Genomic DNA, 26,829 nt, shown 5'->3' with positions numbered 1-26,829 from the left:
AAATGTCAAGTATACGAATTTTTTTTTTTTTTTTAATAGTTTTAAATTCTGTAAGGTGGGGGTAGGCCTGCCATTCAAAACATCTGGACATTATCATAAAATCAGTGATCCAAAAAGACACAATTTCATTTGATCTATCATGCCCTGGCTGGTCCATTTCTATACAAAATCAAATTTCTGAATTCGTGAACCTGGAACACGCACTACTCACCTATTCTGTTAGAGTCTTATTTGCACAAGTTTAAACCTACACCATCTCAGCTTTTATTTAAAATAAAGTGATATCATATCACATAATACGCTACAAATAAGGATAAACACACCCTTTTATTTCTTAGCAAATTAAAATTACATAACTGAGATGTATGATGTGCTAAATTCCCTATGCCTAATGGATTGGTATGAACAAAAATGAAATCTTTGAGTTTTACGTCTCACGGTTATGCCGGTTAGGCTAAAGGAGACGGTGATTATGAGAAATGAATGAAATGGTGGAATGAAGAAAGTGGGAGGAAACGGGAGAACCCCGAGAAAACCCACGCACACGGTGTTTGTCCACCACAAAGTTCACTTGGCGGGGGCTGGGATTGAACCCGGGACTCCAAGCACCAGAGGTGAACGCTCTACTACTGAGCCACCGTGGCCCCAGATTGGTAGGAACAAATTAAATGCGCAGCTTCCTCTGCTTCGCCGCTATGTTCGTATCTGCTTGGTTTCATTTGGAAGAAAACATCCATCTCACCACCGACGACAACGTTAACCGGAACGGCATTGTGCCCTTGCAGAGCAGACGACATGGAGCTTGTTCGCAATTAGGCAGCGAAGGAAATTTTTTCTTCTAGAAAATGTATATTTTAGAATAATTTAAATCTTGCTTAGAGAGGCACAAAAGAGAGAGAACAGCCTGTTCCATTTGTTCCATAGAGGAACCGCTGTTAGGTTGTGCATTGCCTCCTTCGTCTCAGATGCGTTATTATTGTTGTAGAAGCTTCAACATTTGAATGATTGTGATACTGTAGCGCCCTTAGTTGTAACTGAATAATAAATGTGATATTGCAAAATTACCTTTAACATGTAGGTTTGAAATATGTAACAATTTGACGCACTACCATTTAAATAATGCAACTTTATGAGTTGGCAACACTGTCTATCTGGTAGTATTGGAGAGGACATCAAATAATTTTCCTCTGTTGATATTTGTAGCGTGCAAAATTCCGGAGTATTTTGTCTATTAATATTAAAGTTAGAAGAAGAGTGTTTCAGGATAAATTGTCCATCCTGTATATTTTCTGTATATGCACATCAAGGGTTTTGTACGAAATACGATATGATTGTATGACTTTTCATTACGAAGCACTAATTAGAGTTTCTTTCTTATCTGATTTTATTCAATATGTTGATGGGAGATATTGAATAACTTTCAATATGTTCCATTTTTACTGAATTTCATGATGTAAAATTTCCTTTAGAAACAGCAACTGTTGAAAATAACTACATACTTCTGAAAATGCTTTTTTTTAAAAAAACTAAAAAGCAATAAAAAAAATGTTGCCGTTAAGAAATAAAATATTACATGTTGGCGTTAAACAGTAGTTATTAAAACTCCAAGAATAATGTGTACGAGGTATGTAATTCGGGACTAAAGAAAGCACATATCTCTGTGTCCTTCTCAATCTTTTCGCTCTGTTTAGAGTTGCTCTCAGGAACTTTACAGCGAAATGATGCTCCTTACAAAAACTTCTGTCTTTCCTTCTCGTACATATGGCACGCATTATCATAGTATAACATAGGATTTGTAATTTTCCAAGATTACGATGCCTCCACGGAAGGAAGAAAGGAAGAAAAGAAAAAAGAAAAAAGAAAGAAAGAAAAAAGAAAAAAGAAAAAGAAGAAAAAGAAAAAAGAAAAAGAAAAGAAAAAGAAGAAAGAAAAAAGAGAAAAGAGAAAAAGAAGGAAAAGAAAAAAGAAAAGAAAAAGAGAAAGAAAAGAAAGAAAGAAAAAGAGAAAGAAAAGAAAGAAAAAGAAAAAAAGAAGAAAAGAAAGAAAAAGAAAAAAGGAAAAAGAAAAAAGAAAAAAAGAGAAAAAGAAAGAAAAAGAAGAAAAGAAAGAAAAAAGAAAGAAAGAAAAAAGAAGAAAAGAAAGAAAGAAAGAAAGAAAAAAAGAAAACGAAATCATGACTGGCTCTGAGTATAAGCTATCTTTACCTGATTGTCCACTATCCACACTATGTGAGCTTTGAGAGCAGTTTTCCCATTGGTCATGTTCTAAACCCTCGGGAGAACTCGTTATCTTCTGCTTCCTTTTAACAGTTGCACTCTCTGAATAAAGAATTAGAAGAGAGAAATTAAAAGGAAAATAAAAAAACTACTAACTTACTGTGATGAATTTAAAGCAGTTTTATCACATTTTTTATATACTTGTATATCATGCATGTTGCATATCTATTTTGAAAGGCCAACCAACTAAAGCATATTCATCTACATGAAGAAAAATAAAGATCATTTTGTTTGTGATCGTAAAGCGGGAAAATGGCTGAATTGCTTAAGAGGCCTCATCCCGGCGAAATTAAAATACCGCTAATTTTACAGTAATTATGTGATATCTTCAAATAGATAAAAGGTAATGGAAATATGGAACAAGAGCGCCCTAGACAATATCATTTTACATGAGATACCGTTATCACAACTCACTTATCTGCTTTCGATTTTGAGCCATTTTGAAAATCGACATTTATTTTCGCGTTTGTAAACAGCTGAAAACGAAAAACCATTAGGTGACTTGTGACAACGGTACTTCATACAAAATAATATTGTCTAGGGCGCTCTTGTTCCACATTTCATTTATCTTTTATCTATTTGAAGATATCACATAATTACTGTAAAATTGGCGGTATTTTAATTTCGCCGGGATGAGGCCTCTTAATAGTTATCATTTACCTCCAACCGGGTTTTATCATGTCACTTTGATTAAATGTGTATTCTATAGGGAGTGGGAAAAAAGGGGGGAGCACTGTCAAAGTTTATGTAAAAAAAAAATATCTTACGAGCTCGTAAAGATAGGAAGACGAAACTCGTTGCGATCGCATCACAGAAAAACGGATGAAAATTTCTAAATTTTGGAACAGAGTTAGTACCTACCTCGAGCTAAGTTTTATACATGTCACTTTGATTAAAAGGCGTACCGTAAAGAAGTAGGGGCTTCAAAAGATTATGTGAAAAGTAGAATATCTCACGAAGACCTGAAGATAGGAAGATGAAACTTAGTATATAAGCTCGTCGTTACACATAAGCAGACACGTTTCCAAGCGTTTCCAAAAATTCCAGTTTTAAGGGGAGAAATTTTCTATTCTTTTGTCAAATTGGAACTGACGTCTGTTGTTTGTGATCACGTCACAGGAAAACAGCCGAACATTTTGAAATGAATTTTGGTACATGGTTGCTATCTATTTTACACTTTTTTTACTACGTTACTTTTATTAAAAAGCTATCCTAAGGTGGACGAGGGATTAAAAATTCTCGGAACAGGATGTCTTATGGGTTCTTAATATTATATTCGTTGAAATGCGTATCGTAAGAGAAGGAAGGATTGGAATATTTACCTTAAAATTTATTCTCCCCGTGCGAAGAACGAATAGTTCAGCTAGTAAAACATAATTTATACTTTCATTCTCCCAGTCACATGAAATTAAGCATTTTAAAGGGAAATTAATAAATATTATATATATAGTAAAAGCAAAATAAAAGAAAAATATATGAAGCCAAAATGTACAATCCGCGGCAAAAAACCTGCAACATGAGGATGTAAGTTTATTGTGAAACTACGCCTAACAGCACAGGGAATGAACATAACGTCTAAGTGGAAAGAATCACGCCAGGATAAACCTCGGCCTCCTCTCGTGCACACTTATTTTGGAGCAAAAGACTTCGTCATTTCACAATAAACTTATATGCTCATGTTGCAGGTTTTTTGCCGCAGATTGTACAACTTCATATCTAACAAAAAACGAATGGTTATGGTGGATTTCAAGAAAGTGGAGTTAATGAAGAATGTCCAGAAATGAGACATCCGAATGACTCTCAATCCGATCTTGAACAGCCAAACGTTGATCTCATCACTATATTTTAATATATCATTTATACTACATTTCGTTCATCGCAAATTACTTAGATCATGAGGCAGTCTCAAATGATCCGTACTTAATGATTGTATGTTATTTCATTTTCCGCATTAAAATAGCAATTTGTGTTGTTGTATAGAATAACATGAAATTTCTTTTAGTTACTTTGGTATATAATTGGTAATCAGATTATTTTCATTTTCATATGACCACGATAATAATAGTTTTTTCATAAGAAACAACACACAAAACACATCTTTCCCAATATATAAGTTGCTGAAAGTATGAAAAAGTAGCTCTTGATGCACCATATCTGCCAAACTATTAGACTTAGCTAATTTCTTCTATCGAGAAATTCTTCTTCTTTCTTTCCTAAATCATAGTCTGGTGGGCAACATGGAAATTTTAAACTTTTCTCTCCCTTGGGAGAGCTGTTTTATACTTTGATAAGAACTCTCCTTCGTAATATTCTATTATTGATTTTTCTCTTCCTGGTTTTTCTTCTGCATTCCCCTCTATCAACGCGGGGATCCAGTCGGAGTGCCGAATAAGATGGCCAAGCATGCTGTTTCTTCTTTTTCTTATTATCTTCATGATCTGTCGTCCTTCATTAGCTTCTTTTAGTACGTCTTCATCCCTCTTCCTTTCGACCCATGAGATGCACAGCATTCTGCGTCAACACCACATTTCAAATGCTTCATGAATATTTCAGCTTTTCTCAATGTCCACGTCTCTGATCCGTAAAGCGCCACGCTGCATACTAGAGTCTTAATTCGAACGTCGAACGACACATTTGATGTTAACAGTCCTCTTTTCCTATGCTTGTTTAGCCTGCGCTGTTCTTGAACTTACGTCCTTTTCACTTTTTCGGTCCGAGGATATTAGACTTTCTAGATAGGTGAACGTCTTAACATCTTCGATTTTCTCTCTCTCTCAAGCCATATGTTTGTTCCTTCCTGTCCTGCTCTTGTGTACTTTATCACTTTGGTTTTCTTTTTATTTATCTTCATCTTGGAAGTTTTTTTCAGTTGATCATTCAGGTTTGAAAGTGCTTCCTGCAAATCGTTTTCGTTCTTCACTATCAGTGCTATGTCATCAGCAAACCTTATTGTGGAAAAAAATGCCCATTTACTTTTACGTTTTTCTCGTTTCTATCAAAGAAATCTTTCATAGTCTTACTTCGAGAAATTAATGTACGAATAATAATAAACTAGCATACGCTTTTTTACACAAAGTATGCAGAGATTCAATATAATAACATACAATAAAACACCATAATAGTTTCTGACGTGGAAATATTTTCTTATTATTAGAATTAATCAGTAGGTCTACGACTCAGTAGGTCGAGGCATATGCTTCATATAGCCTCGCTGTTGAACGGGACGTTAAACTCAAAATCAACTCAACTCAATGAAGCATAACATTTACTCAAAGATATCATGAATATTTTCTTCTAATCATTTGTAATTTTTATTTGGTTATGAACCACATTAGTTAGTTAAAACACATGAAAGTTAAAACGTAATGAGAAGATGTTAATGAAATCGTTGTGTTAATATTACTATTAATTTAATTTCTGACTTTTCACTTATGTATCTTCTATTTTATTTGAAATACTAGTTTTTGTTGACCAATTAAAAAGTTTATTTTTCTACATTTTTTATTTTTTTACAAATTGTAAAGTCTGTAGGTGATTTTTAAATTTTGTAGAGTTCACATTGTTGTGCTTCTGTCGGTAACCTCTCAATTAATTCAACGCAGCAGCCCCTGTTCACCATGTGGGATGGTAACCCAAAAATCCAGGTTTGATTTCAGCTCAGTAAAACTTTTTCACAACATTTCAAAATCATCTTCACAACATTATTTTTAAGATTCTTCGTGGCTACATTTTTAGCGTACGCGTTATCGGTGTGGGAGATCTGGGTTCGACGGGAGTTCATGTGGTTCGGAACTCATTAAGATGTATGTCCATGTTTCATATAGCCTCGGTGTTGAAATGGAACGCTAAATTTTAAATCAAGTATCCAATCAACACACTTTTTCTTCATACGCTTACCTTTTATTTTCTTCTTCTTCTTTTTTTAGTTCTACGTCAATGTTTCTGGTCAAAATCTTTTTTTTCTTTCGTCACCAAAGCTATTTACAATTTTATATCTTGTTTGCAACTATTATTGCTTATTATTTTACTCTTAAGTAACAGAATTCCTATTCATTGTGCATGTAGCTCCTTTGACTTCTCTTGTTGATCTTCAGTTTAGATTTGCAGCTAGGCACTTCCTATATTCCAATTAACTTTCCTCCTAACTTCTCTGACTGACAACAACGTACTACCATCCGCAAATCTATACGTATGTGTTTTCCGTCCTAGGTTGGTGTCCTTAATTCCTTTTATTACATATTTATGTAATGTAGTAATTAAACAAAATGGGTGACAATGAATATCCTTGCCTGAATTCTTTCCGTATTGTTACTTCTCATTTTCCTTCTACTTCAATTGTTGCCTTCTATTCTTTTTGCTCCTTATAGTTTACTCAAATTCTTCAGTATTTTGAGGATATTTTTCATTCTGAATTATCAAACTTTTTCTCCAAATTCATAAATGATAAATAAGTTGATTTCACAACTCGGATTTTCGCTTCACGTAATTCTTTTAACACAACTACTGTTTCCTGGTTCCGATGTTCTTTCTGAAACCAAATTGATCCTCTGCTAGTGCTGCTGCTATCTTAATTTCCCCATCTCCTATAGATTACTTTTGTCAACATTTTTGAAGCATGTGTCGGAAAGTTTTATCATTTTATGGTCTTCGCAGTTCTCAGTACTGGAAATCTGGGTGAACCTTCCCTTCTTCATAAATGTTATTGATTAAACAACATGTCAACTTCCTGTCCCACACTTTGTACGGTGTGATTTTAGTTGATGTCTTGTCTATACCTGGGGCTTGTCCATGTTCCAGATCTTGAAATGCTTTGTCGAGCTCGGACCGAAGTATAAAGTTTCCTCTTGTCTCTTGTACTTCGCCTATGTTTTCCAGTTTCTCTCATTGCTTATCACTTCATAAAATCTTTTAAAGTAACTCTTCCATGTTTTCACTTCATCTTCAGCTTCATCATAGGTCTCCCTCTCTTTTTTTTTATATGCTCTTTGGTGGTTTAAAGTTTCTTTTAATCATTTTATCACACATTTTCTCCTCCCGCCTTCACATTCTGTTCCATTTAAGCTTTGTTCTTATCAATTCCTCCTTTTCTAATCTGGACTCTTGATTGGTTTCATTTCTTATTCTTTTATACTGCTCCTTAGCCTCGTTATTGTTGATATTCTTACAGTTTCTTCATTCATCCATTAATTTCAATATTTCCTTGATGATCAGTTCTTTCCCTGGTAAATTCTCCTTCTGATCTAGTACTTACTTTGTAATGTACCATTACAGTTGAAAGTAATGGCAACTTTTTTCTACGCACTCTGTACCTAGTAAAATTTTTTTATTCGATTTCGGTTTAATTACACAATTTATTTACTCTCCTTACTTCAAATTAAATGTAATGAATCGAAAGGTTTCGTTAGTAATCATATTATATTTATATTATATATATAACTGAATAATATATTTATTTATATTTTGATTAAGTGTAAATCCCATTTTCGCATCTACTAGTTGAATAGTAACAAGGTTTATCAGACTGACGTCATACCAAAAAATAGTTCCGTCATTGGATATAAATTTTCTTAGTTTCAGACCAATGTAGAATTTAGTCAGGTACCTAAACTTTCCCTCACCCCCTTTCACTAGTCCATAGTCACTTTCAGATCTGGTTATATCTGGATTTGCCAAATTTCTATTCGCATTGTAATTTCCGCGGCTGGAAGACTCCGACCTCATTGGTGGAATTTTCCAATCCGTGTCGTTTTCGGCGCAATGTTATCATAATAATCAAGGACGCATCTGGACGCACAGCTCGTAACGTGTACTGTCACATTTCAACTGGGAAGGACTAGGATTTTAATAGAATTCAGGTAAAAATCTGATTTAATTTCATAGTGGAAACATTGAAGACTGTTTAGGAGCACAAAAATATGTATTTTTATTAAAGAAACAGTGGATAGTTAAGTGAAATACAGGATTTCGGTTTGCAGGAAGCCATGTTTGCTGTCCAGATAGGATAGACAGTATAGGAAAGTGATTTTTTTTTTTTTTCCTTATCTTTTCGAATTCAGTTAGGGATTAGGGACAATACGACCTGTTTTGTGTGTTTCGTTCGTGTATCTGGTAAATGTGATATTTTTTTAAAATCAATAACTGCATGTACATGGTAGGTTTCATAGCAGTAATACTAATTATCATAATGGCAGCTTAAGCTAACAAAAAGGGGCTCCTATTCATTTCCAAATTGAACCAGTTCTAGCGGGGGAATGGGTTAGTTATTGTTTGTTTTAGGGCCTTTTCCCCTCTCAGGGGAAGGGTCCCTCAATAAACCTCGTTAAGGTGCCCCCAGGGCATCAATCTTTAGTAATCATTTTGTAAACAGTTGGTCAGGTCAATTGGACCTAGGATTAACTCTTCTCATTTTGCCCCATAAAGTTTAATAGAGCCAACTCTATATACCAACAAGGGAGTACTTTTCCCCAATATGCATGTAATTAAATGGTCCTTGTGTAGTTAGTTTTTATGTGTAGTATTTATAGTGGTGTGTGTAGTTAGTAGTTCTGTGTGAGTGCGTGATTTCTACGGTTAGGACAGTGTAGTATATATGCGTTAGTTTAATACCATTTGTCTAACTCAAAGTACACTAAACGAGAGTAAATATTAGATTTCTGATTCATAAGTACAAGTATATATTTCAGTACACGGTAAATTATGTCTCCACTACAGCGCCATCATGTCCGTTTTTGCTAATCAGTTGTTTGTTGACATTACGTCATTGCACGAGTTAGTGATTTAGTTTGTTTGATTTTGGCCCCTTATTTCTAAATTACATCCCGTGGACATGGTTTTCGGTTCAAATGAGTGTAAGTTTTGATGAAATAGCATGAGATCTCGTAGTTCTGAAAATTACAGCTTGCTAGGTCAAGTAGCAATCGAAATATCCACTGAAATCAAGAACGCCTATCTTCTTAATAGCCCACATGATGTTATTGTTTGTTTCAAAATGTAATATTAAATTCTCTTTTCCCGTGGCTGTAGAAAAATTCCATTGTTGCTTTACTTTTATCAGCACATCAGAAATAAAATCATCGTTGACAATATAACTTTCAGTGTGTGCACGCCTGACTTTTTTTTTTTTTTTTTTTTTTAACAAAACTGCGAAGTAAATATAATTTGGGTGCTGCGAAACAAAGAGTCCGTGGTTCGATGAATGTTATCGTGTAGTAGTTTAAGCGTGACGGATCATGATAATTATATGTTTATTAGTGCGTAATGTGAATATGTGTATGGCCTGCGTGTAAAATGTATGAAATAGGGTGTCTGTAAAATATTTCTTCGTGTGGAAATGAGTAAATAATAATTAAATGTAACGATATAATAATAATACGATTATAATGTGAAGTGAATGAGATGATATGACACCTATATTTAAATGGATAGGCCTAGTGTATATTATATAGTGAGAATATGAATACGTTTACTAAAAAAAAAAAAAAAAATCTCTCGCGTTTTGACTTCTACACCAGTACATTCATCCAACCGAGTTTGCTATTTGGATAGTAAAGTGTAGTTGGGAATTGTATGTTACTTCGCATTTAAGTACCTCATACTAACAGCCCCGGATCTTAAGCCTTTCAACAGATAGGGTAGCATCATGTGGGAATTACTTCTAAAGGTTGACAGAAATGATAATTAAGAAAACTAACTGCTATATCCTGTGATCATCGAAAAGTACAGGTTCGGTCATTTGTACCTTTAACATTCATTGACTCTCCGAGATTTTTTTTTCTTCGTTGCTTACCCTATTTATTATGCAGTGTTCATATAGCTTAGATCGGACTATCCGATTAAATCAACCACTACTAAATTAAGATTTATGTCCTTCGCGTACCCGGACGTCGACCCATGACCCTCTTAAGTATTTTCGTTTCTTTTCTCAGTTTAATTAGTTGATGGAAATTAACGACGTCCCAGACTTTGGCATGTCTGCGCAGGGTAGCCATCGGTGATGTTTGGTCATTGAAATCGATCCAAAATTTAGTTTATTTAATTTTTTTTTTATTTTGGCAAATCATTAGTTAGGGATATCTTAGCTATTACTTTTACTCTAGTTTCTTTACTGTCCTTGAACCTTCTTAGTTCTTCTGAGGGGTCGAATATTTTTTTTACTTAGAGATTTCAAAATTGGGGACGCAGTTACCTGGTCTTTTCCCCCTCTCCTTTTATCCTACTGGTCTGGGCCGGATACGGGGCTCGGATTTCAATCTTACAAGCAAACTCTTGTGGGATTGGGATCTGATGGACACAGACTTGCATCCTTGGCAGCAGGACCCCCTCCTAGTTTACGTATTTAAGTAAACCTCCCTCTTACGGCATATGTGAATATTTTTGGCTATGAGTTGTTATATATTTAAATTCGATCACTCTTCTGTGTAGTGAGTAGTACTTTAATCTTTCTCCTTTCGTTGGCGCCGCTTTCTCTCTCTTGTCTCTTTCTTCCTTCTTGCTTCGAGATTTTTTAATTTCAGCCTTCCTCCCCCCCCCCCCCCCCGGTTTCTGAAACTCATGAAAACATCCAATGTTCATATCACTTATTTCGATCTATGTACTAACTGAGCCATCGAGGGATGCAATTCGTGGAGGTATTTCAGCACAACTCAGGACCATTTTCGCGATATTCAATCCACCACGGGAGAAACTGGCGAGAAGGTACACTATAATTTCAGATTCCCAGAAACTTACTTGTTATTCATCGATCGTACAAATTATACCCATTGACGATTGATTTCTGGTTTTTCTTTCTATTGATTGGTTATATGGTGTATGTATTAGACGTTTGGGCCCACTAGTTTCAAATAACCTTGATTTTTTTTCTTTCTCTGTATATACATCTATATATGTACTTACATAGTTTAAAGGGTTATGTACCTGCTCTATTTGTTGTATTTCTACCTTTTGTGTCAACTTATTAAATAATATCAACCATTTCTTTATACGCGGATCTTAGTAAATTGAATCTTTGTCGATTATCGGGTTTATATATATATATAGTTCAATGTCGCAACCTTATGAGAAGAGAAAATAATTTTTGTTAGTCAGGGTTTTAGTTTTGTCTTTGAGCCAATAAAATGTGAATATTTATCGAATATAAAAAGGTTATGTAGAATTTAAACGTCGACGAAATACTGAGATTGATATTAGAGTGAAATTGATTATATTGAGGAATATTAATATATATATATATATATATATATATATATATATATATATATATATATATATATATATATATATATATATATATATATATATATATATATACGAGTATGTATGTAAAGGGCTCGGTATTTACCCTGGTTGTTTTAGGTTGCCATAGATTTTTTGACACCCGACACTGACCAACTATTTGTAATATACAGTATTACCGCGTAAATTGTAATAAATGACTCCTTATTGAGTTGTTATTAATGTTTGTGACTATTAAAGTTGAATATCATGTTAAATACTGCATGTAAATAGAACAAGTAGCAGGTCGTAAGAAAAGTAAAAATAACCCTAATCCTTATCCAAATTTATTTTGCGAGATCATAGTGAACTCAGTAAACTACGAAACAGTGCGCCCCACCAACGAATCTTTCTATCAGTAAACTATGAAACAAATCCTTCCCCTACGATTGGAAACCTAACTATTCAGTGACTAGAATCTTTTGACTACACGATCTAGACCAGAAAAAAAATATCGATGAACTGATTTTGGTAATAATTTAGGAATGTGAATACAGGACCTAGATAGGTCCAGAGACCTAACTCCATTGAGACATACAGTATTATGGAAATATGTTCCCAATGTCTGGGACTGGATTCGATATTTTTTTTTTAATCTTAATAAACTTTGAAATTTTATACCAAGTGCGTCAAGTGACGAAATGAAAATTCTATATATAATATGAAGAAACTAATTTATTTGTCTATAGTTAAAACAAAAACGATTAAATACTCTCATGGACACCAATCACATTGAATAAAGAGAGTAGAAAAAGGAGTTACTATCGACGTGAGAACAAAGACTCATAAAATTATCGAAATTTCTCCTCTTGGGACAGAGACTCAATAAAATGCTACTAAAGTGCTTTTTTTTTTTTTTGAATGATTAACCAATTATATTTTTTTCTTTCTTTGCTCACAATGATATGTATTCATTGCACTGAATCTTAAATATGTTTAATGTTGACCTTTGAATTTTTTTTTTTTTTTTAATTTTTGTCTTTCGTCTTTTGTCAAATATTTTTTTTAATATAATCCAACTTTTAATATCTCTAGAAAGAGAAATGTGTTATTTGATATTGTTGAAAGTAGCAGATTTCTGTGCATGCTTATGAAAAATTCTTTCTTCATATATCAAATTTTTCCTGTTATGTCAAACTAAGTTTTCTTTTATTGAAATGTAATAAATGTCTATAGAAATGTAGTTAGGTTAGTTTAATTCAACTAAATGTAACCTGAAGTATACACTGTCCTGTATGAATGTAAGTGTGAGTGAAATGTAGGTTTAGTATTAAGTGCACCGATTCTTTTGATATATATATGTGTGAGTTACTATAGTTAATGGTAGTTGGCAATTAAAGTCGTGGTGTCAATACTAACTTAATCTAAGTTGGCTCTATAAAGTAAGCAAAAAGGACGGAAATAGCCTGACGAACGATCATCATGAGAGAACTTCGAGAGTCAAAAGTTTCAATAAATAGATGTGTTACTTTGTTTTTTTTTTTTTTTTTTTTTTCCTGTGGTCGATTCTAGCATGCCATCAACTTCGGTGTTTAATTTTTTTTTTTTTTCAAATATTGGATATTAGTCGAGAACGTTCGGAAATATTGAATATACTGTTAAATTCAACTTTCTCATCTATCTCAGAGCTAGATTGGGATAATTCGGTAGTTGGAGTTACATGGATCTAGGTCTGGGAGGTATGGGTTAACATGTGTCTACCTTTGATCACCTTAATACCAAACATTCACCCAATAGCTATTGGAAATAATCCCAATTCGATAATTATTCACTTTCCTTTACAATATTTCTCAAAAATATCCAGTAACAGTTCCCTTTTTTTTTCTTACTTTCTCTATTTTTCTTCTCTTCTTATCCCAACTTTCTCTTCTCTTCTTTACTTCTTCTTCTATTTTAATAAAACTGAAAAGGGGGTCGTGACTGGGAATTCCATATATAATAAACACGGTCATGCATTTATTTATTTTATTTTATTTTCTTCAGAAGTCCGATAAAGAGTTTTCTCATTTCGATCGAACCTAGTATGTTCGAAATTAAGAAATGGATAATATATTCTAATATAATTAGACATAAGCTTATAGCTTCATGAATATCCCCACCAGGGGTGAAGGGTTTCCACTCACGATTTATTCCATGCATCTCATATGTTACAGAGTTTTCTTTCTTTCTTTCTTTCTTTCTTTTTTTTTCTTTCCCTTTTCTGTTTTAACTTGGCAGTGGTAAGTAAGCCAGTTTCTGTGCGTGATCATAATTTCTCCTTTCGTTGGCTCTTACGTTATCACTTCTAATTTCTTTATCGCGAAACTTTCTTGAATCTATACCCTGCATTCCAACAAGGCGTCCACCTGACTTTTCTTTGTTCTTTAATTTTTTTCTTTTGTTTCTATCTAATGAAGTATTTTAGCGAAAACACTAATAGTGTACTGTTCTAGTGGTCTGATTACGTGTAGACTAGTTCTTAGTAAGTAGTTCATTATATACACTCAATAACATTGTTTTTTTCTTTCCTTATGATCGTAGGAATACAGTTTGTAATAAATTATAGTAACGAAAAAATTGTAAAAGTCTATGTACCTGATGTATAAACCTCCGTGATGGACCCTCTTTTAGAAGAAGCATCTGGAGAGGCGCTTCGGACAGAAGTAGTCGGATCCAATACCGAACTGTCCCACGACTCAACGGCACTGTCTATGGAAGGAATAGTTGCTTCATATTTCCCCAAAGCTTCATCATTCTCTAAGTCCTTTCCAACGTAGCTGCTTTCTGCTAAGAAAAAAATGTGCAATTAGATATATGATGACCCGACCACCAACTACGACACATGCTCTACTTCCTTACTATAATGGTTTATAATTTTAAACAAATCGCTAAGAGCTTTGTTACGACTGATCTCAGGAAAACTTACCAGTACATAAAGCAAAAGAATGAACTTTGAGCACTGAACTGGATCAATTTAGTTTAATGATTAAAAGATTAAATAAACTCACGTTCAAACTCTTCAACTAGACAGGAAGTAAACGCAATTCAAGTTTATTTTCACCAATTTGTTGATTTTAAGCTTATTTTAATGAGTTGATTTTATCAAAATTGTATTAGAATTCTACTATTGAAAAACATTGAATATTGTAAGGTTCCGCATGTTTCCATAACATGCGATAACCATGTTTGTACTACACGTGCCAATATTAAACAAAAACAACGCAGACGACGGACCCGAAGGGGAGTCGCCCACATTAGCCAGCAGTCGGCAAGACGAAGACCACCGAAGGTAGCCTACACTCCAGAATAAAAGAGAGGAGCACGCATCAACAAACATCAATCTATCTAGGTTGATCAAACCACCTAAAGCCCTAAGGCGCCCGGTCATTGGGTTTACCTTACCCTCTCACGACGTTTGGTCACCGAGCGATACCTATCCTTAAGCCCTAAGACGCACGGTCATTGGGTTTCTTTCCTCTCTCACGACACCCGGTCACCGAGAGACACCTAATCGCACAAGCTTAACCCCTCTCACGACGCCCGGTCACCGAGAGGAAACCTCATCTACAAAAACCCTAAGACGCTTGGTCATTGGGTTCCTTTCATTATCTTATCCAAAAATATTAGAGGAACTACTTGTATACATTTTGTATTTAAGAATATCTTTTATAATAAAAGGTGATGGGAGAGTCCAAATTCCCGTGTACAGTAATTTGCTCTACCTGAAAGAATTTTACAATATTTGCAAATAAAACAGATAAAGAGAAGATGCTATAGGGTACCAGAATACTCATTATTTGCGAGTAGAAAGTAAGCAGTAGAGATCATTTCTCTGTCGTATTTTCAATGGATATGGTACATCTTGGCATATACTTGCATTGCACTATTAGATTTTAATCAAATAATTACTATTAGTTACCGATTCGGCTTTTTCATTAAAATTCAGAAATATGTGGTGGATCAAATACCTTAAATATCACAGTCTCAACATATTAGAACTCAGGAAATCAAGTAAAAGATGAACCTCAAAATATACAATTCATGGAAAATATAAAAATATTATTTGTTAGTTTATAAAATGTACTAAGGTAACAGATACCAGATTCTATCATTGCAGATGAATCGAAAACTTTTATTTCTATAAACTTAGCAAGAAATTCTGACAAGTATACTGTATTATATTGTATTGTTTATTTTTGTTCTTTATTATCATACATTTTGCATTGAACAGTGTATCTGAAGTAGACAAGTAAATTGTAGATATTTACACAATTTAAACAATAAACAAGAATTTTAGGAATCATCCAAAAAATAGATCAAAAGATTCCGATCTTGGCCAAGAATTTTAAGAATGATAAAAAAAAAAAAAAGCATTAAAAGATTGCGATCTTGGCCAATAATTGGATTTTGGATCAGGGGTCACAAAAGTTTGGAACGGCCCCTAAATTGAGTTTTCGTATTTTTTGCGGAATAAGCATATCATACTGAGTTAAGTGATTGTTTGGGTTTGGCTACACTATATGTAGTACTCCAGATATAAGGCGTACAAAAATGTTTGATTGAATGAAATACATTGAATTTTTTGGATCAGGGGTCACAAAATTTTTGAACGATCCCTAAATCGAGATTTCATAGTTTTTACGGAATAAGCACATCATACTAAGTAAATTGTTAGTTTTGGTTTGGCTACACTGTATGTAGTTCTCGAGATTAAGGCCTACAAGAAAATTTTTGCCTGAAATATATTGGATCTTTTGATCCAATAAAATACATACATGAGACAATTTTTCAGGTATCATTACTGAAAATTAAATTAGAGTAAATAGTCATTACTTCTAGTGTATGTAGAAGTCCCTACACATTTCTGATGTCAATACAAGTAATGGAACTGAAATCGTGTCTTACGTGTTACATCAACCTTACATCATGTTGCATGCTTCGCTCATCAGAACATGCCAATTTTAATATTGTTAGAAATCCACATACTTCTCTATTGAGCCAAACCAGTGTAATAAATATTTCTGGAATTCTTTTTTTGAACTTAGTAATAGATTTCAGCGCGTTTAGATCTTCGGGAAATTTTTGTAAAGCATAATACTCGCATATGTAGATCCTTTCTCATATAATGTAGTTCCATGTTCTACAACAGAAAAGATTTGTTTCTCGTATCGTAATTATGCTCCTCCACTACTCGCGTTATAACACTCTAGGTGTATCTTCACAAATATTAGTAAATTTAAAAGATACAAACGGGGTAGTGGAAATATACAGAGTTTTTTTTTAATTTTTTAATATTGGTTTGAAGTGACTTTTAGGCTTAGCAGTTACCACAATATTTACTATTCGTTTTTTATTTTAAAAATGACTTTGGTTCTGTAAGTATTACCATGCCATATGTCAAATACGACTGGAAAAGTATAAAGTAAATTGCTTTTAGAGTTTCAACACAATTTAAGTATTTTAATTACGAAATACATCTGATTTAATTATTTACTAAGGATAGTTATATGTTCATCCCAGCAGAGGTTTTCATTTATACAAATTCTTAAAGAATTTGGTCGATTTCACATAGTTTACTTCCTTATTCGTATTTGTATGATATTCAAGAGACTGTATATGTTTGTTACACGTGTGATGGAAGTTGATTGCTTGCGCTTTTTTTCAATATTTAATTTGAGTTTATGCTCTTGAATCCAATGAGATAGTTTAGAAATAATCTTATTTGTCCTTCGTTCAATATCTGCATAGTTTTCCCGCTTATGATAATATCGGATAGGGATATCTCTGCTTGTGTAATATTACCCAGTAGATCGTTAATAGAAATCAAAAGTAATAATGAATCTAATATGGATACTTGTGGAGCTCCACATAATATTGTTTGTATACCCGATCTGCTGTGTAGATTAGTTTGTTTTGCTGTTAATGTATGTTATTTCTATTACTTGCTGTCAATTTTCCAAATACAATTTAAACGATTTAAATGCACTCTCTTTTATGCCATAATTTTGCCATTTTAAAAGATTTTCACGTGACACTACGTTAAATGCTTTTGAAAGGTCAATATATTTATTTTTTATGGTAAAGGTATTTATTTTGTTTGAGTTATCTTTAAAATTAGTTCCTAACAAAATTATAAAACAACTGAACTAAATTCAATATAGTTTGTGAATTTGGGTCTGTCTTATTTTATTTCTCTAATTAACCCTTTTAAATTATATTGTTGATTTTTATACGATAGGGTGGCATATATATATTATTCGATTAAAAAAGTACTAATAAAGCTTTCTACTTCGGTTTTCTCCAATGTAGAACACGTTATGTATGGTTTCACGCCTTTCTGCGTCGCGATATAGGGGATGATGACGTTATAACTTTAAAAAATATATTTTTTTGTTAGGACTATTTTTATTATTTTTTTGGTAGGCTTACTTTTCCGCCCAGAAGACTGAAACTTTGCACAAACATTCACTGCACCGATTAGTATTTTTCAGATTTGTTTCAGACCTCTGCGTTTGCGGAAGGCTCCAGAGGGACAAAAAAGGATTTTTAGAAATTACATTTTTAACAAAAAAATTCATTTCTTCGTGATTTTTCCGCCTCAGATACATGATGGAGACATGTGAATGGTATAGTTTCAAGGCTGTTCTATTCTGAAGAGAATGAGCTACGAACCATGATGCACGTAAGAGGATGTCTCACGAAAATTTCCACGAGATTCTGTTTATGCGGGAATCTGGAATATTGTGGGGATATTCTTAACACATTGGTAAATATTTTTTTCAGCCCTTACTTTTCAAGATAGAAGCTTGAAATTTTTATACACACATTTAGCATACCCCTTAGTATTTTTTAGTTGGTTTTGAGGTCTATGTGTTAATAGAAGGTGGGTCCGGATGGGGCTCAAAATATGAAAAAAATTACAGAAAATGTCCCAATTTCTCTCAAAACTTCCCGCCTCAGAGACACAATAAGAATATGAGAATGGTATAGTTCAAAAAATTGTTTTATTTTGAAGTGAATGAGGTACGAACCATGATCCTAGGATAAATAGGGATTATGCTGTGCCTGCTTGACTGAAAGTCTACAATTTACCTAAAAAAAATCAAAAGGGTTAAAAATACTGTAAGCTTTCATTAAATGAAACACTGAACTTATGTTGAAAACAAATTATTATTAGGCAACATAAAAAGACATTGATTTTCATTTTTTACGTCTGAAATTTGTTCCAAATTAACAATTAATGTAAAACACAATGTTTTATTCAATTTATGACTCCCCTGGCTTATTTTGAACTTGTGTTTGTGACTGTACTAGTTACTAGTTTGGTTTCGGCAAGTTTGTTATAAGTTTTCACTTAACTTGCACTATTAACACTTGTTGCTGATCTAATTCAGTTTGTTTCCATTCAGTCTCTACAAATAATAAACTCAGCCGATATAAATTCCACAGTTAAGTTACGGAATATAATAATGAAAAGGCATATCAAATCATTATACCAATTAACAAGCAATTGATCAATTAATTTGTTGCATAATGATAAAACTGCATAAGCATCAGAAGAAACCATTCACCACATATCAAAAAGACTAAATAATAGAAAGCAAAGAAATGCTTGAGTTGAGTTGATTTTGAGTTTAACGTCCCGTTCAGCAGCGAGGCTATATGAGACGTGGACCTACTGATTAACGTGGAATCCGAACCACATGAGCTCCCACCGGGAATCGAACCCGGGTCTCCCACGCCATAGGCGCGTAGCAAAGAAATGCATATGAAGTATATGTTGCTCGATCAGATCAATTTTGTTGTTGCAAACTAAAACAATAAATGACATGCGTTACATATATTTACATTAAGTCTAACAACTCAGCTGCCATCCTGAATACTCTTTCAAATCATTACAAATGTAACATACTTAAGAGCGAGAGATAAGAGTTCAATTTCCAGAAGAATTATAGTTCTCCCCAAGTCTTTGTCTCATATAAAAGGGAATATTGAAGTCCAAACGATGAAAACTTAACGCACTTGTAATACATACAAGGTCCCATAATTATGTATTTGATGTTTGACTGACTGTAGTATTTGTAATTCTGAACAAAAAGTTTCAATATGGCAACACTGTGTAGTCTAAGAGAGGGGATAACGGTCATTGGACTTAGAACCATTAGTGCCATATCAGTGCGAAAGTGGCTGAACGCAACGTTCCCGAACCGCCGGATCGTTCGACGTGGATCTCTAGAGTGGCCAGCTCGATCTCCCGATTTCTATTATCACCTGACTTTTCTTATGGGGTGTTTTAAAGGACAAAGCGTATCTACATCACATACGCAATTTTGTCGAATTGCAGGCAGCCACCACAGAAGACTTTCACAGGATACTAGTACGGCTCTGTCGCGCTGCGTGTGACAGCGTTCCTCTTCGTCTCCAGGCATGTATCGATTTGGATGTGCATTGGTGGATGGTGCACGGAGAACAGGGATAAAATTCTTGTAAGGAAATGTATGAAAATAATGTGTTTATGTTCAATTTTGTGATCAAGTTATGTTGCTAGTTTCTCTAAAGCAGTCTCTGAACATCATTACATAATTGTGAGCCACAGTAGTAATCGCGTCACTTTGCCGAAGTTTGGACTTTGACCCCGACCTTTGTGACGTCATAGGTCAAAGGTCAATGACCTAGGGGTACCTAGGACCACCCCCTCTAAATTTTGGCAGGGGTACCTTGGCCCACCCCTAAATTTTGGCAGGGGTACATAGGACCACCCCCCTTAAATTTTGGAAATTGCCAAATCTAAAAATTTGGTATGGTAGCCTAGGACCTAGTCCGGGATCCACAGTACATGCCCGTAAAAATTTGTGGGTGCACGGAGTTTTATTGTTGCATCGTGTTCTTCGACCTATCGCTTTCTATTTTTTCTTGGGTAGACATCTCAATTATGGTCGCTTACCTCCACAGACGCCATTTTCCAATATGGCCGCCAAATAAGCAATCACCATACATAACTAAGGAACTAAGTCATCTAGAAAAGTGATCTTGGTGTCGAATCATAAGTTTTCGGGGTCAGAGAATTCAAATATTATCTTATATTCATGATATATTGAAGTCTTGTATATAATATAGTCAGGGGCGTACGCAGGAATTTATTTCGGAGGAGGTCCAAAGCTGACGCACCGATACCAAATCATTTCAACTTAAGAGACTTTACAATAGAAGTTCTTGACAAGTTCGACTTTGAGGATATTCATCGCTCTCAGGTACATTTGAGAGCCATCGTACTGCCGTAGTTCTTTTTCAACATAAAACATCAGAAGAGATCCACAGAAAAAAAGATTTCACAAACTGCACTGATGAACAGAACTTGTAAACTTTTGTGTGAACTACCGTGTCGAAAAAAAAAAAATACTAAATCGAAGGAAGAGTACAACCAACCCTGCTCTTCCGAACAACTTTAAAATAGCTGAGGATGTTGGCATTCATTCATTTGATGAGGCATCCACATGTGCTGTAAAATCTAAGTTTGTTATTTCTCTTACTCGATGTGGTGCGTTTTCAGGCGACGCTCAGCTCGTATCACCAACGTGGAGAAATATACACTCTTTAATTTCACCCAAAGTTGTACCATTTAAACAAGTTGGGTTTCTGCCAGTTATTCCTTTCCCTGTTACCGATTACGCTACTGTGTACTGCCCTTAAAATCTTTGAATCTGTGAGACAACTATTGAGACAACCCAACCTTCCGGTCTTCTGCGACGAAGGAGTATTATGTACAGTTGTGTACATAGTTCTAAGTAACCCAAAGGAATTTTATTACATATTGCCAATGCTTAGAATGTTTCATTCCACAAAAGTGGCTTTACGGTGTGGTGGGAAGTATCTCCATGGTAGCGGTTTCGATGATGCTCTGGTTGAAACAGATATCTCCAGAGCGAATTCAGTTAAGAATGTACTAAATGGAAAATGTTTTGTTCGGACGTTTTAAGGAATGTTAATTGTCTCTGAAGTACTCGAGAAAATGATTTGAATTGGAGTAGTAACGAAAAGGAAGCATACAGCAATTTGCTTAAAGAAGTAAATCAGTTTCAACTGGCCTTGCAAAATAGAGAAGAAAAATGTAAATTCCTCCATACTCAACTGTTAGTTTCAAGTCAACAACTAAGAGACTGCTATTTAAGATTTGTGAATGAATGTAACGAGAAATCAGAACTTTGCAATCACCTCAACAAGTTCCTTAACATTGAATGACTCATCAACACCTTTGTAACGTCTGATCGCGAAGAGACTGGAATTATATGTTGAGACCGTTGAGTCATTAATCCCTATATTTCAGCAATTCAATTACTTGAATTATTTACGTTATGAATCATGATATTTGGAATTAATGGAGCGCCTTGGAATAGATTGTCCTTACTTTCATGAAAAGTTCTTGAATGGTCAGTTTGTAGTTTCTGGAAAGCCGTCACTATTACACGCAGTGGGCCCAGATATGAAGCAATTCAAAGTACGGCAGGAATAATTGACAAACGCATAAAACTCAGTACGTCACTGAATGGCAACTGACATATCATGAAGTTCTCGCCATTGCCAATGTTTGGAACAATCTTATAAATGCACAGGTAGTGAGTCACACAGAAACAGTTCATCATGAATTAACAGGGAAGCAAAGCCAATCGTTTGCTTCAGTTCATAATAGCATTAGGTAATAAATTTACATTTGATAGTTATTTTATTTTACACAACATTGTGACAAAGCAAATTGTTTCTGAGGATATGAGGGCAAAACTTTTAGGTGTATTAAGAGATACAAGGAGTAACAATGAGAAATTTAGGAAAGAGTGCTTCTTTACTAAAGAAAAGAAACTGACAGAATTGAAAAAGTCTGTGTCCCCACCTTCGAAACTCTTACTACAAACAACGTAACTGTGACACCTGCCATAATCAAATCAAGGGATTTTGCACAGATTCAGAAGAAAATCACATTGCAAATGAAAGAGATTTGACAATGCAAGAAATACTCTCTCATGATCTCGTAAATTCAAGTTAGTTGTTTGAAGGTGAGGCACCTTCGAGACTAACATAGTATGAGCAAGTATCGCATTTGGAGAAAAATATCGACAAGACTACCTCATTTCATCCAAAATTTCAAACACGGACTACTGTAGTTGTTGATTTCATGTCGCAGTAAAGAATGTTGAAAATGTCAGTATTTAATAACTTTGGAGAAGCAATAAACGCTGTTATTGAACGAACCACTAAAGTATGCCCAGCCAAAGAAATGCATTTTATTTTTGACAGTTATTGTGACACTTCACTCAAAGAAAGTAAGAGAGTACGTCAGTCAGGCACAACCGGATCTATTCATCTCGCTTGCCTTCAGTCTGAGACTCATATACCAATCCAAACTGAAATTCTGGAATGCCGTTCAAAATAAAATAATGCTGCAAGTATTAGCAAAAAAATGATACTTGAGAAATCTTCAACCGACTTGATTCTTGTTACAATGGTAATAAATGACAGTGTCCTTCCTGCTACCGTACGCATAAAAGGAAACGTAATTAATATTGAAATGCACACATCAAAGATTGAAGAAGCCGACCAAAGAATTGTACCTCACACATAGTGGACACTTGAACGCAGCGCGCAGCGAGTTGTCCAATGATACTGATGTGGCTATTTTGTTACTAAGATATTTTGCAACCTTGAGTAGTAAAGGGCTGAAGCAATTGTAGGTAACTTTTGGGGTGGGAGAAAAGAATCGTTTCATTCCTCACTTACATGACACACTTAGAGACAAAATTAGTAGCGTCGTCCCCAAGGCTCACATTCTCACTGACAATGGCATTGTAAGTAAAGTGGGTACAAACAATGCAGCACTGAATGCACAACCAACAAATTATCTTCTTCATTTTGCTGAAACAAGCAGTCTCTCAGCTGAAGACATGAGGAATACAGAAACATATTTTACGAAAGTGTGGGCGAAATCGACTAAAGTACAAACTTTTTGGTGGTTTATGCTATGAACTTTATCGACTAAGCCCTAAACTCATCAGAGCTGCAACTCACTTCATCTACTATTCGAGGTCCCATTAAACGCGCGTACTTGGTCATCGGAGAATCTCTGTTGTCATTAGAAAAGGAACATATTACTGAAAGACCTGTGAAATTTGGATGGGAGGAAGTAGAAGGTTTCCTGAGACATAAAAAGTGTTTCCGATCTTTACCAGATGCTGTATTGTGAGTGTGTTCTTGCAAAACAGACAATTGTAAACAATATATAGGTAAGAAATTTCAACTGTTGTGTACAATGTGCTGTCTTTGTTACAAGCGCTATGAAAATTCTCAGCTGTAAGTCACATGCATTTTGTTTCAGACTTATAAATTTGGACGCATATTAGGTAATCTTTAATCTTTATTTACAAAAATAAACTACTTTTAGTGGTTTAAATAATAAGGTTGCTCAAATGTGAGCTATAAGATATGTGCGGGAAAGACTTAAATTCTAAAAGGGTAACGCAGTGCTCTTTATGAAACCACTTCGTTTTATGTGTTGATATTGATATTTTATATTTTGACACAAAAAATAACATATATTAAATATGACAAAATAATATTAGAGACTGTAAATATTGTGGTTGCTAAAATGTTGTGTATGATGTTGTTTATATGTGGGAAATATTGTAAGAATACTCAGTTGTTTAGCCACATCAGCACCTTTTCTAATGGTTCAATTTGTTTATGTTAATGACATTTTGGACCATTAACAAATATTAATTCATAATGGTACTAATAGCACAATATTTGATTTACTGCTTTTACATATAATATATTGTAAACGTAAAGACATTTTGTATTTGGTCTAGGAATTAATTCGTGCGGTTGGTACGCACACATTGAAGCTGTAGTACAAACACAAAATACATAAATACCTTAAGAAAAATATTGTCCATCGCTAGCCACCACTTTCGCCCATCTGTCAGGCAATGTACGGATTCCGTGGCGAAAGAAGTCCTCATCCTTGGAAGCGATCCAGTCAGAGACCCATGTTTCGATATCTTCTGAAGAAGTAAACCGCTGTCCAATCAAATCGTTGTTCATGCAATCGAACAAGTAGTAGTCCGAAGGAGCAACGTCTGGTGAATACGGCGGGTGGGGTAAAACTTCCCATCCGACATTTTCTAAATAGGTTTTGACCGGTTTTGCGACATGTGGGCGAGCGTTATCATGTTGAACAATAAGTTTATCATGTCTGTTCTCCCATTCTGGTCGTGTTCTGGCCAGAGCTTGCTTCAAACGCATTAATTTTCATCGATAACGTTCTCCATTCATAGTTTCACCCGGTTGCAGCAGCTCATAGTACACCACACCTTTCATATCCCACCATATGCACAGCATAACCTTTGCACAGTGAATATCTCGTTTTGGTTGTGATGGACCTGGTTCACCTGGTTTCACCCAGGCCTTTTTTCGTTTAGGGTTCTCGTAATGGATCCACTTCTCATCACCCGTAATAATTCGATGCAGAAACCCCTTTCTGCTCTGTCGTTGAAGCAGCAATTCGCAAATGGTTTTTCGTCTTTCAACGTCTCTGTCTTTCAATTCATGTGGAACCCAATGTGACATCTTTTGAATCATTCCCATGGCTTTCAAGCGTTTGGAGACTGTTGTTTGATCAACGCCTAATGCTGCTGCAAGTTCCTGCGTTTGACACGAATCCTGCTCGAGCAATGCTGTCAATTCTTCGTCTTGAAATTTTTTTGGCTGTCCAGCTCGCTCTTGGTCTGCCAAGCCGAAATCACCACTTCTAAACCGTGCAAACCACTTCTGACATGTTCGCTCAGCTAGAGCATGGTCACCATACACTTCCACCAAAATACGATGACTTTCAGTCGCACTTTTCTGCATGTTAAAGTAATGCAGCAGGACACCCCGCAAAAACACTTTATCAGGCACAAATTGCGCCATGTTCACTTAACTACAAACTGGTGTTGTTGACGCTTTAATCCACTGCCCTATACTACGAACGATACGCGATGACAGGGGTTTGCAACACATGTGTGGATACACGGAACTGTGGGACGCTCCGTTCGTGGCGCCATCTCTTGTCCACCCGCACGAATTAATTCCTAGACCAAATATATTAACTTTGTTTCCGAAATAAAACCTTTTCAAAAAGACAAATTTTTAATTTCTTATAATTTTGTTCAAATCTATTAGAAATAGTCAAATCATTATGATAATATTAGACACTAAGGTGCATTCGATATGTCTTGTCCCGTACGTCTCATTTGCTTAATTATTATTTCAGAAGCCTGGTTGTTTTTAATGTTTGTGATATTGTAGCGTCGTTAGTTTACAACACTGAACAATAAGTGTGGTATTGTTTGTTTTCTTTTCAAATGTAGATTTGAAATTTGTAATAACCTGACGTAGTGAATTTTTTAAAAATACAACTTTGTGATGGATTGGCAACACTGTTAATATGTTGGTATTGAAGAGTACGCCAAAATGTGTCTCTCTTTGGGGTGAACAAATATAATTGAAAACTTCTTTTCATTCGGTTTGTGGTTTTCGAGATATTCCCGTGGATGAATTAAAATGGTCCACTTTGTATATACATAGTGTATCTTTTGTCTGTAATATATAAAATTCTTCAATATATAGCAATTTTATGGTAATATTTCACTTCCTTGACCTCGAAAACCTATGATTCGACACCAAAATCACTTTCCTAGGTGACGTAGTTCCTTAGTTATGCATGATGGTTGCTTATTTGGCGGCCATATTGGAAAATGGCGTCTGTAGAGATAAGCGACCATAATTGAGATGTCTACCCAAGAAAAAGTAGACAACGATAAGTCGAAGAACATGATGCAACAATAAAACTCCGTGCACCCACAAATTTTTACGGTCATGTACTGTGGATCCAGGACTAGACCATAGTATGTACCTCTATCAGTATTGGGTGTCTATGTCGTTCCCTTTTATGGGTAAAAAATTGCCAAAAATTCAAATTTCGGGGGTTTTTGACCTAATTTATCCCCTTGGATGAGGTGTTATTACCTTATATAGTTATATGGGCGTATACAGGGGTCCATTACCTTTCATAAGACATGGGTATATTAATGCACCCTTTGAAAAATTTGGGAGAGGTACCTTGGCCCACGCCTTAAATTTTGGAAATTGCCCAATTTCAACATTGGGTATTATAGTATAGGACCCTAATATGTATTATGATAAATTTGGGTGGTCCACCTCGTCCCCTTTTAGGGGTACAAAATTGCCAAAAATATAAACGTAAGCAATACGTTGT

The 26,829-nt window shown here is 34.8% G+C and overlaps 1 protein-coding gene across 3 annotated transcripts in view; it reads right to left on the bottom strand.

Moving 5' to 3' along the window:
* The window catches only part of LOC145673479 (glutamate receptor-interacting protein 1-like), a 310,017-nt gene that overhangs the window by 16,006 nt on the left and 267,182 nt on the right, over nt 1-26,829 (bottom strand). For 2 of the 3 annotated variants that reach the window (XM_081743214.1, XM_081743212.1), the window contains exons 14-15: nt 14,121-14,312; nt 2,205-2,318 (exon numbers count right to left, since the gene is read on the bottom strand). In XM_081743214.1, coding sequence (XP_081599340.1) covers nt 2,205-2,318; nt 14,121-14,312 — 306 coding nt within the window. The remainder of the gene's footprint in view (nt 1-2,204; nt 2,319-14,120; nt 14,313-26,829) is intronic. The other variant, XM_081743213.1, reaches the window with a different exon arrangement.

The sequence above is a fragment of the Thermobia domestica genome, chromosome 16, assembly GCF_964235325.1.
Source record: "Thermobia domestica chromosome 16, izTheDome1.hap1.1, whole genome shotgun sequence".
Lineage (NCBI taxonomy): Eukaryota > Metazoa > Arthropoda > Insecta > Zygentoma > Lepismatidae > Thermobia > Thermobia domestica.
This window is presented reverse-complemented; position numbering and strand designations above follow the sequence as displayed.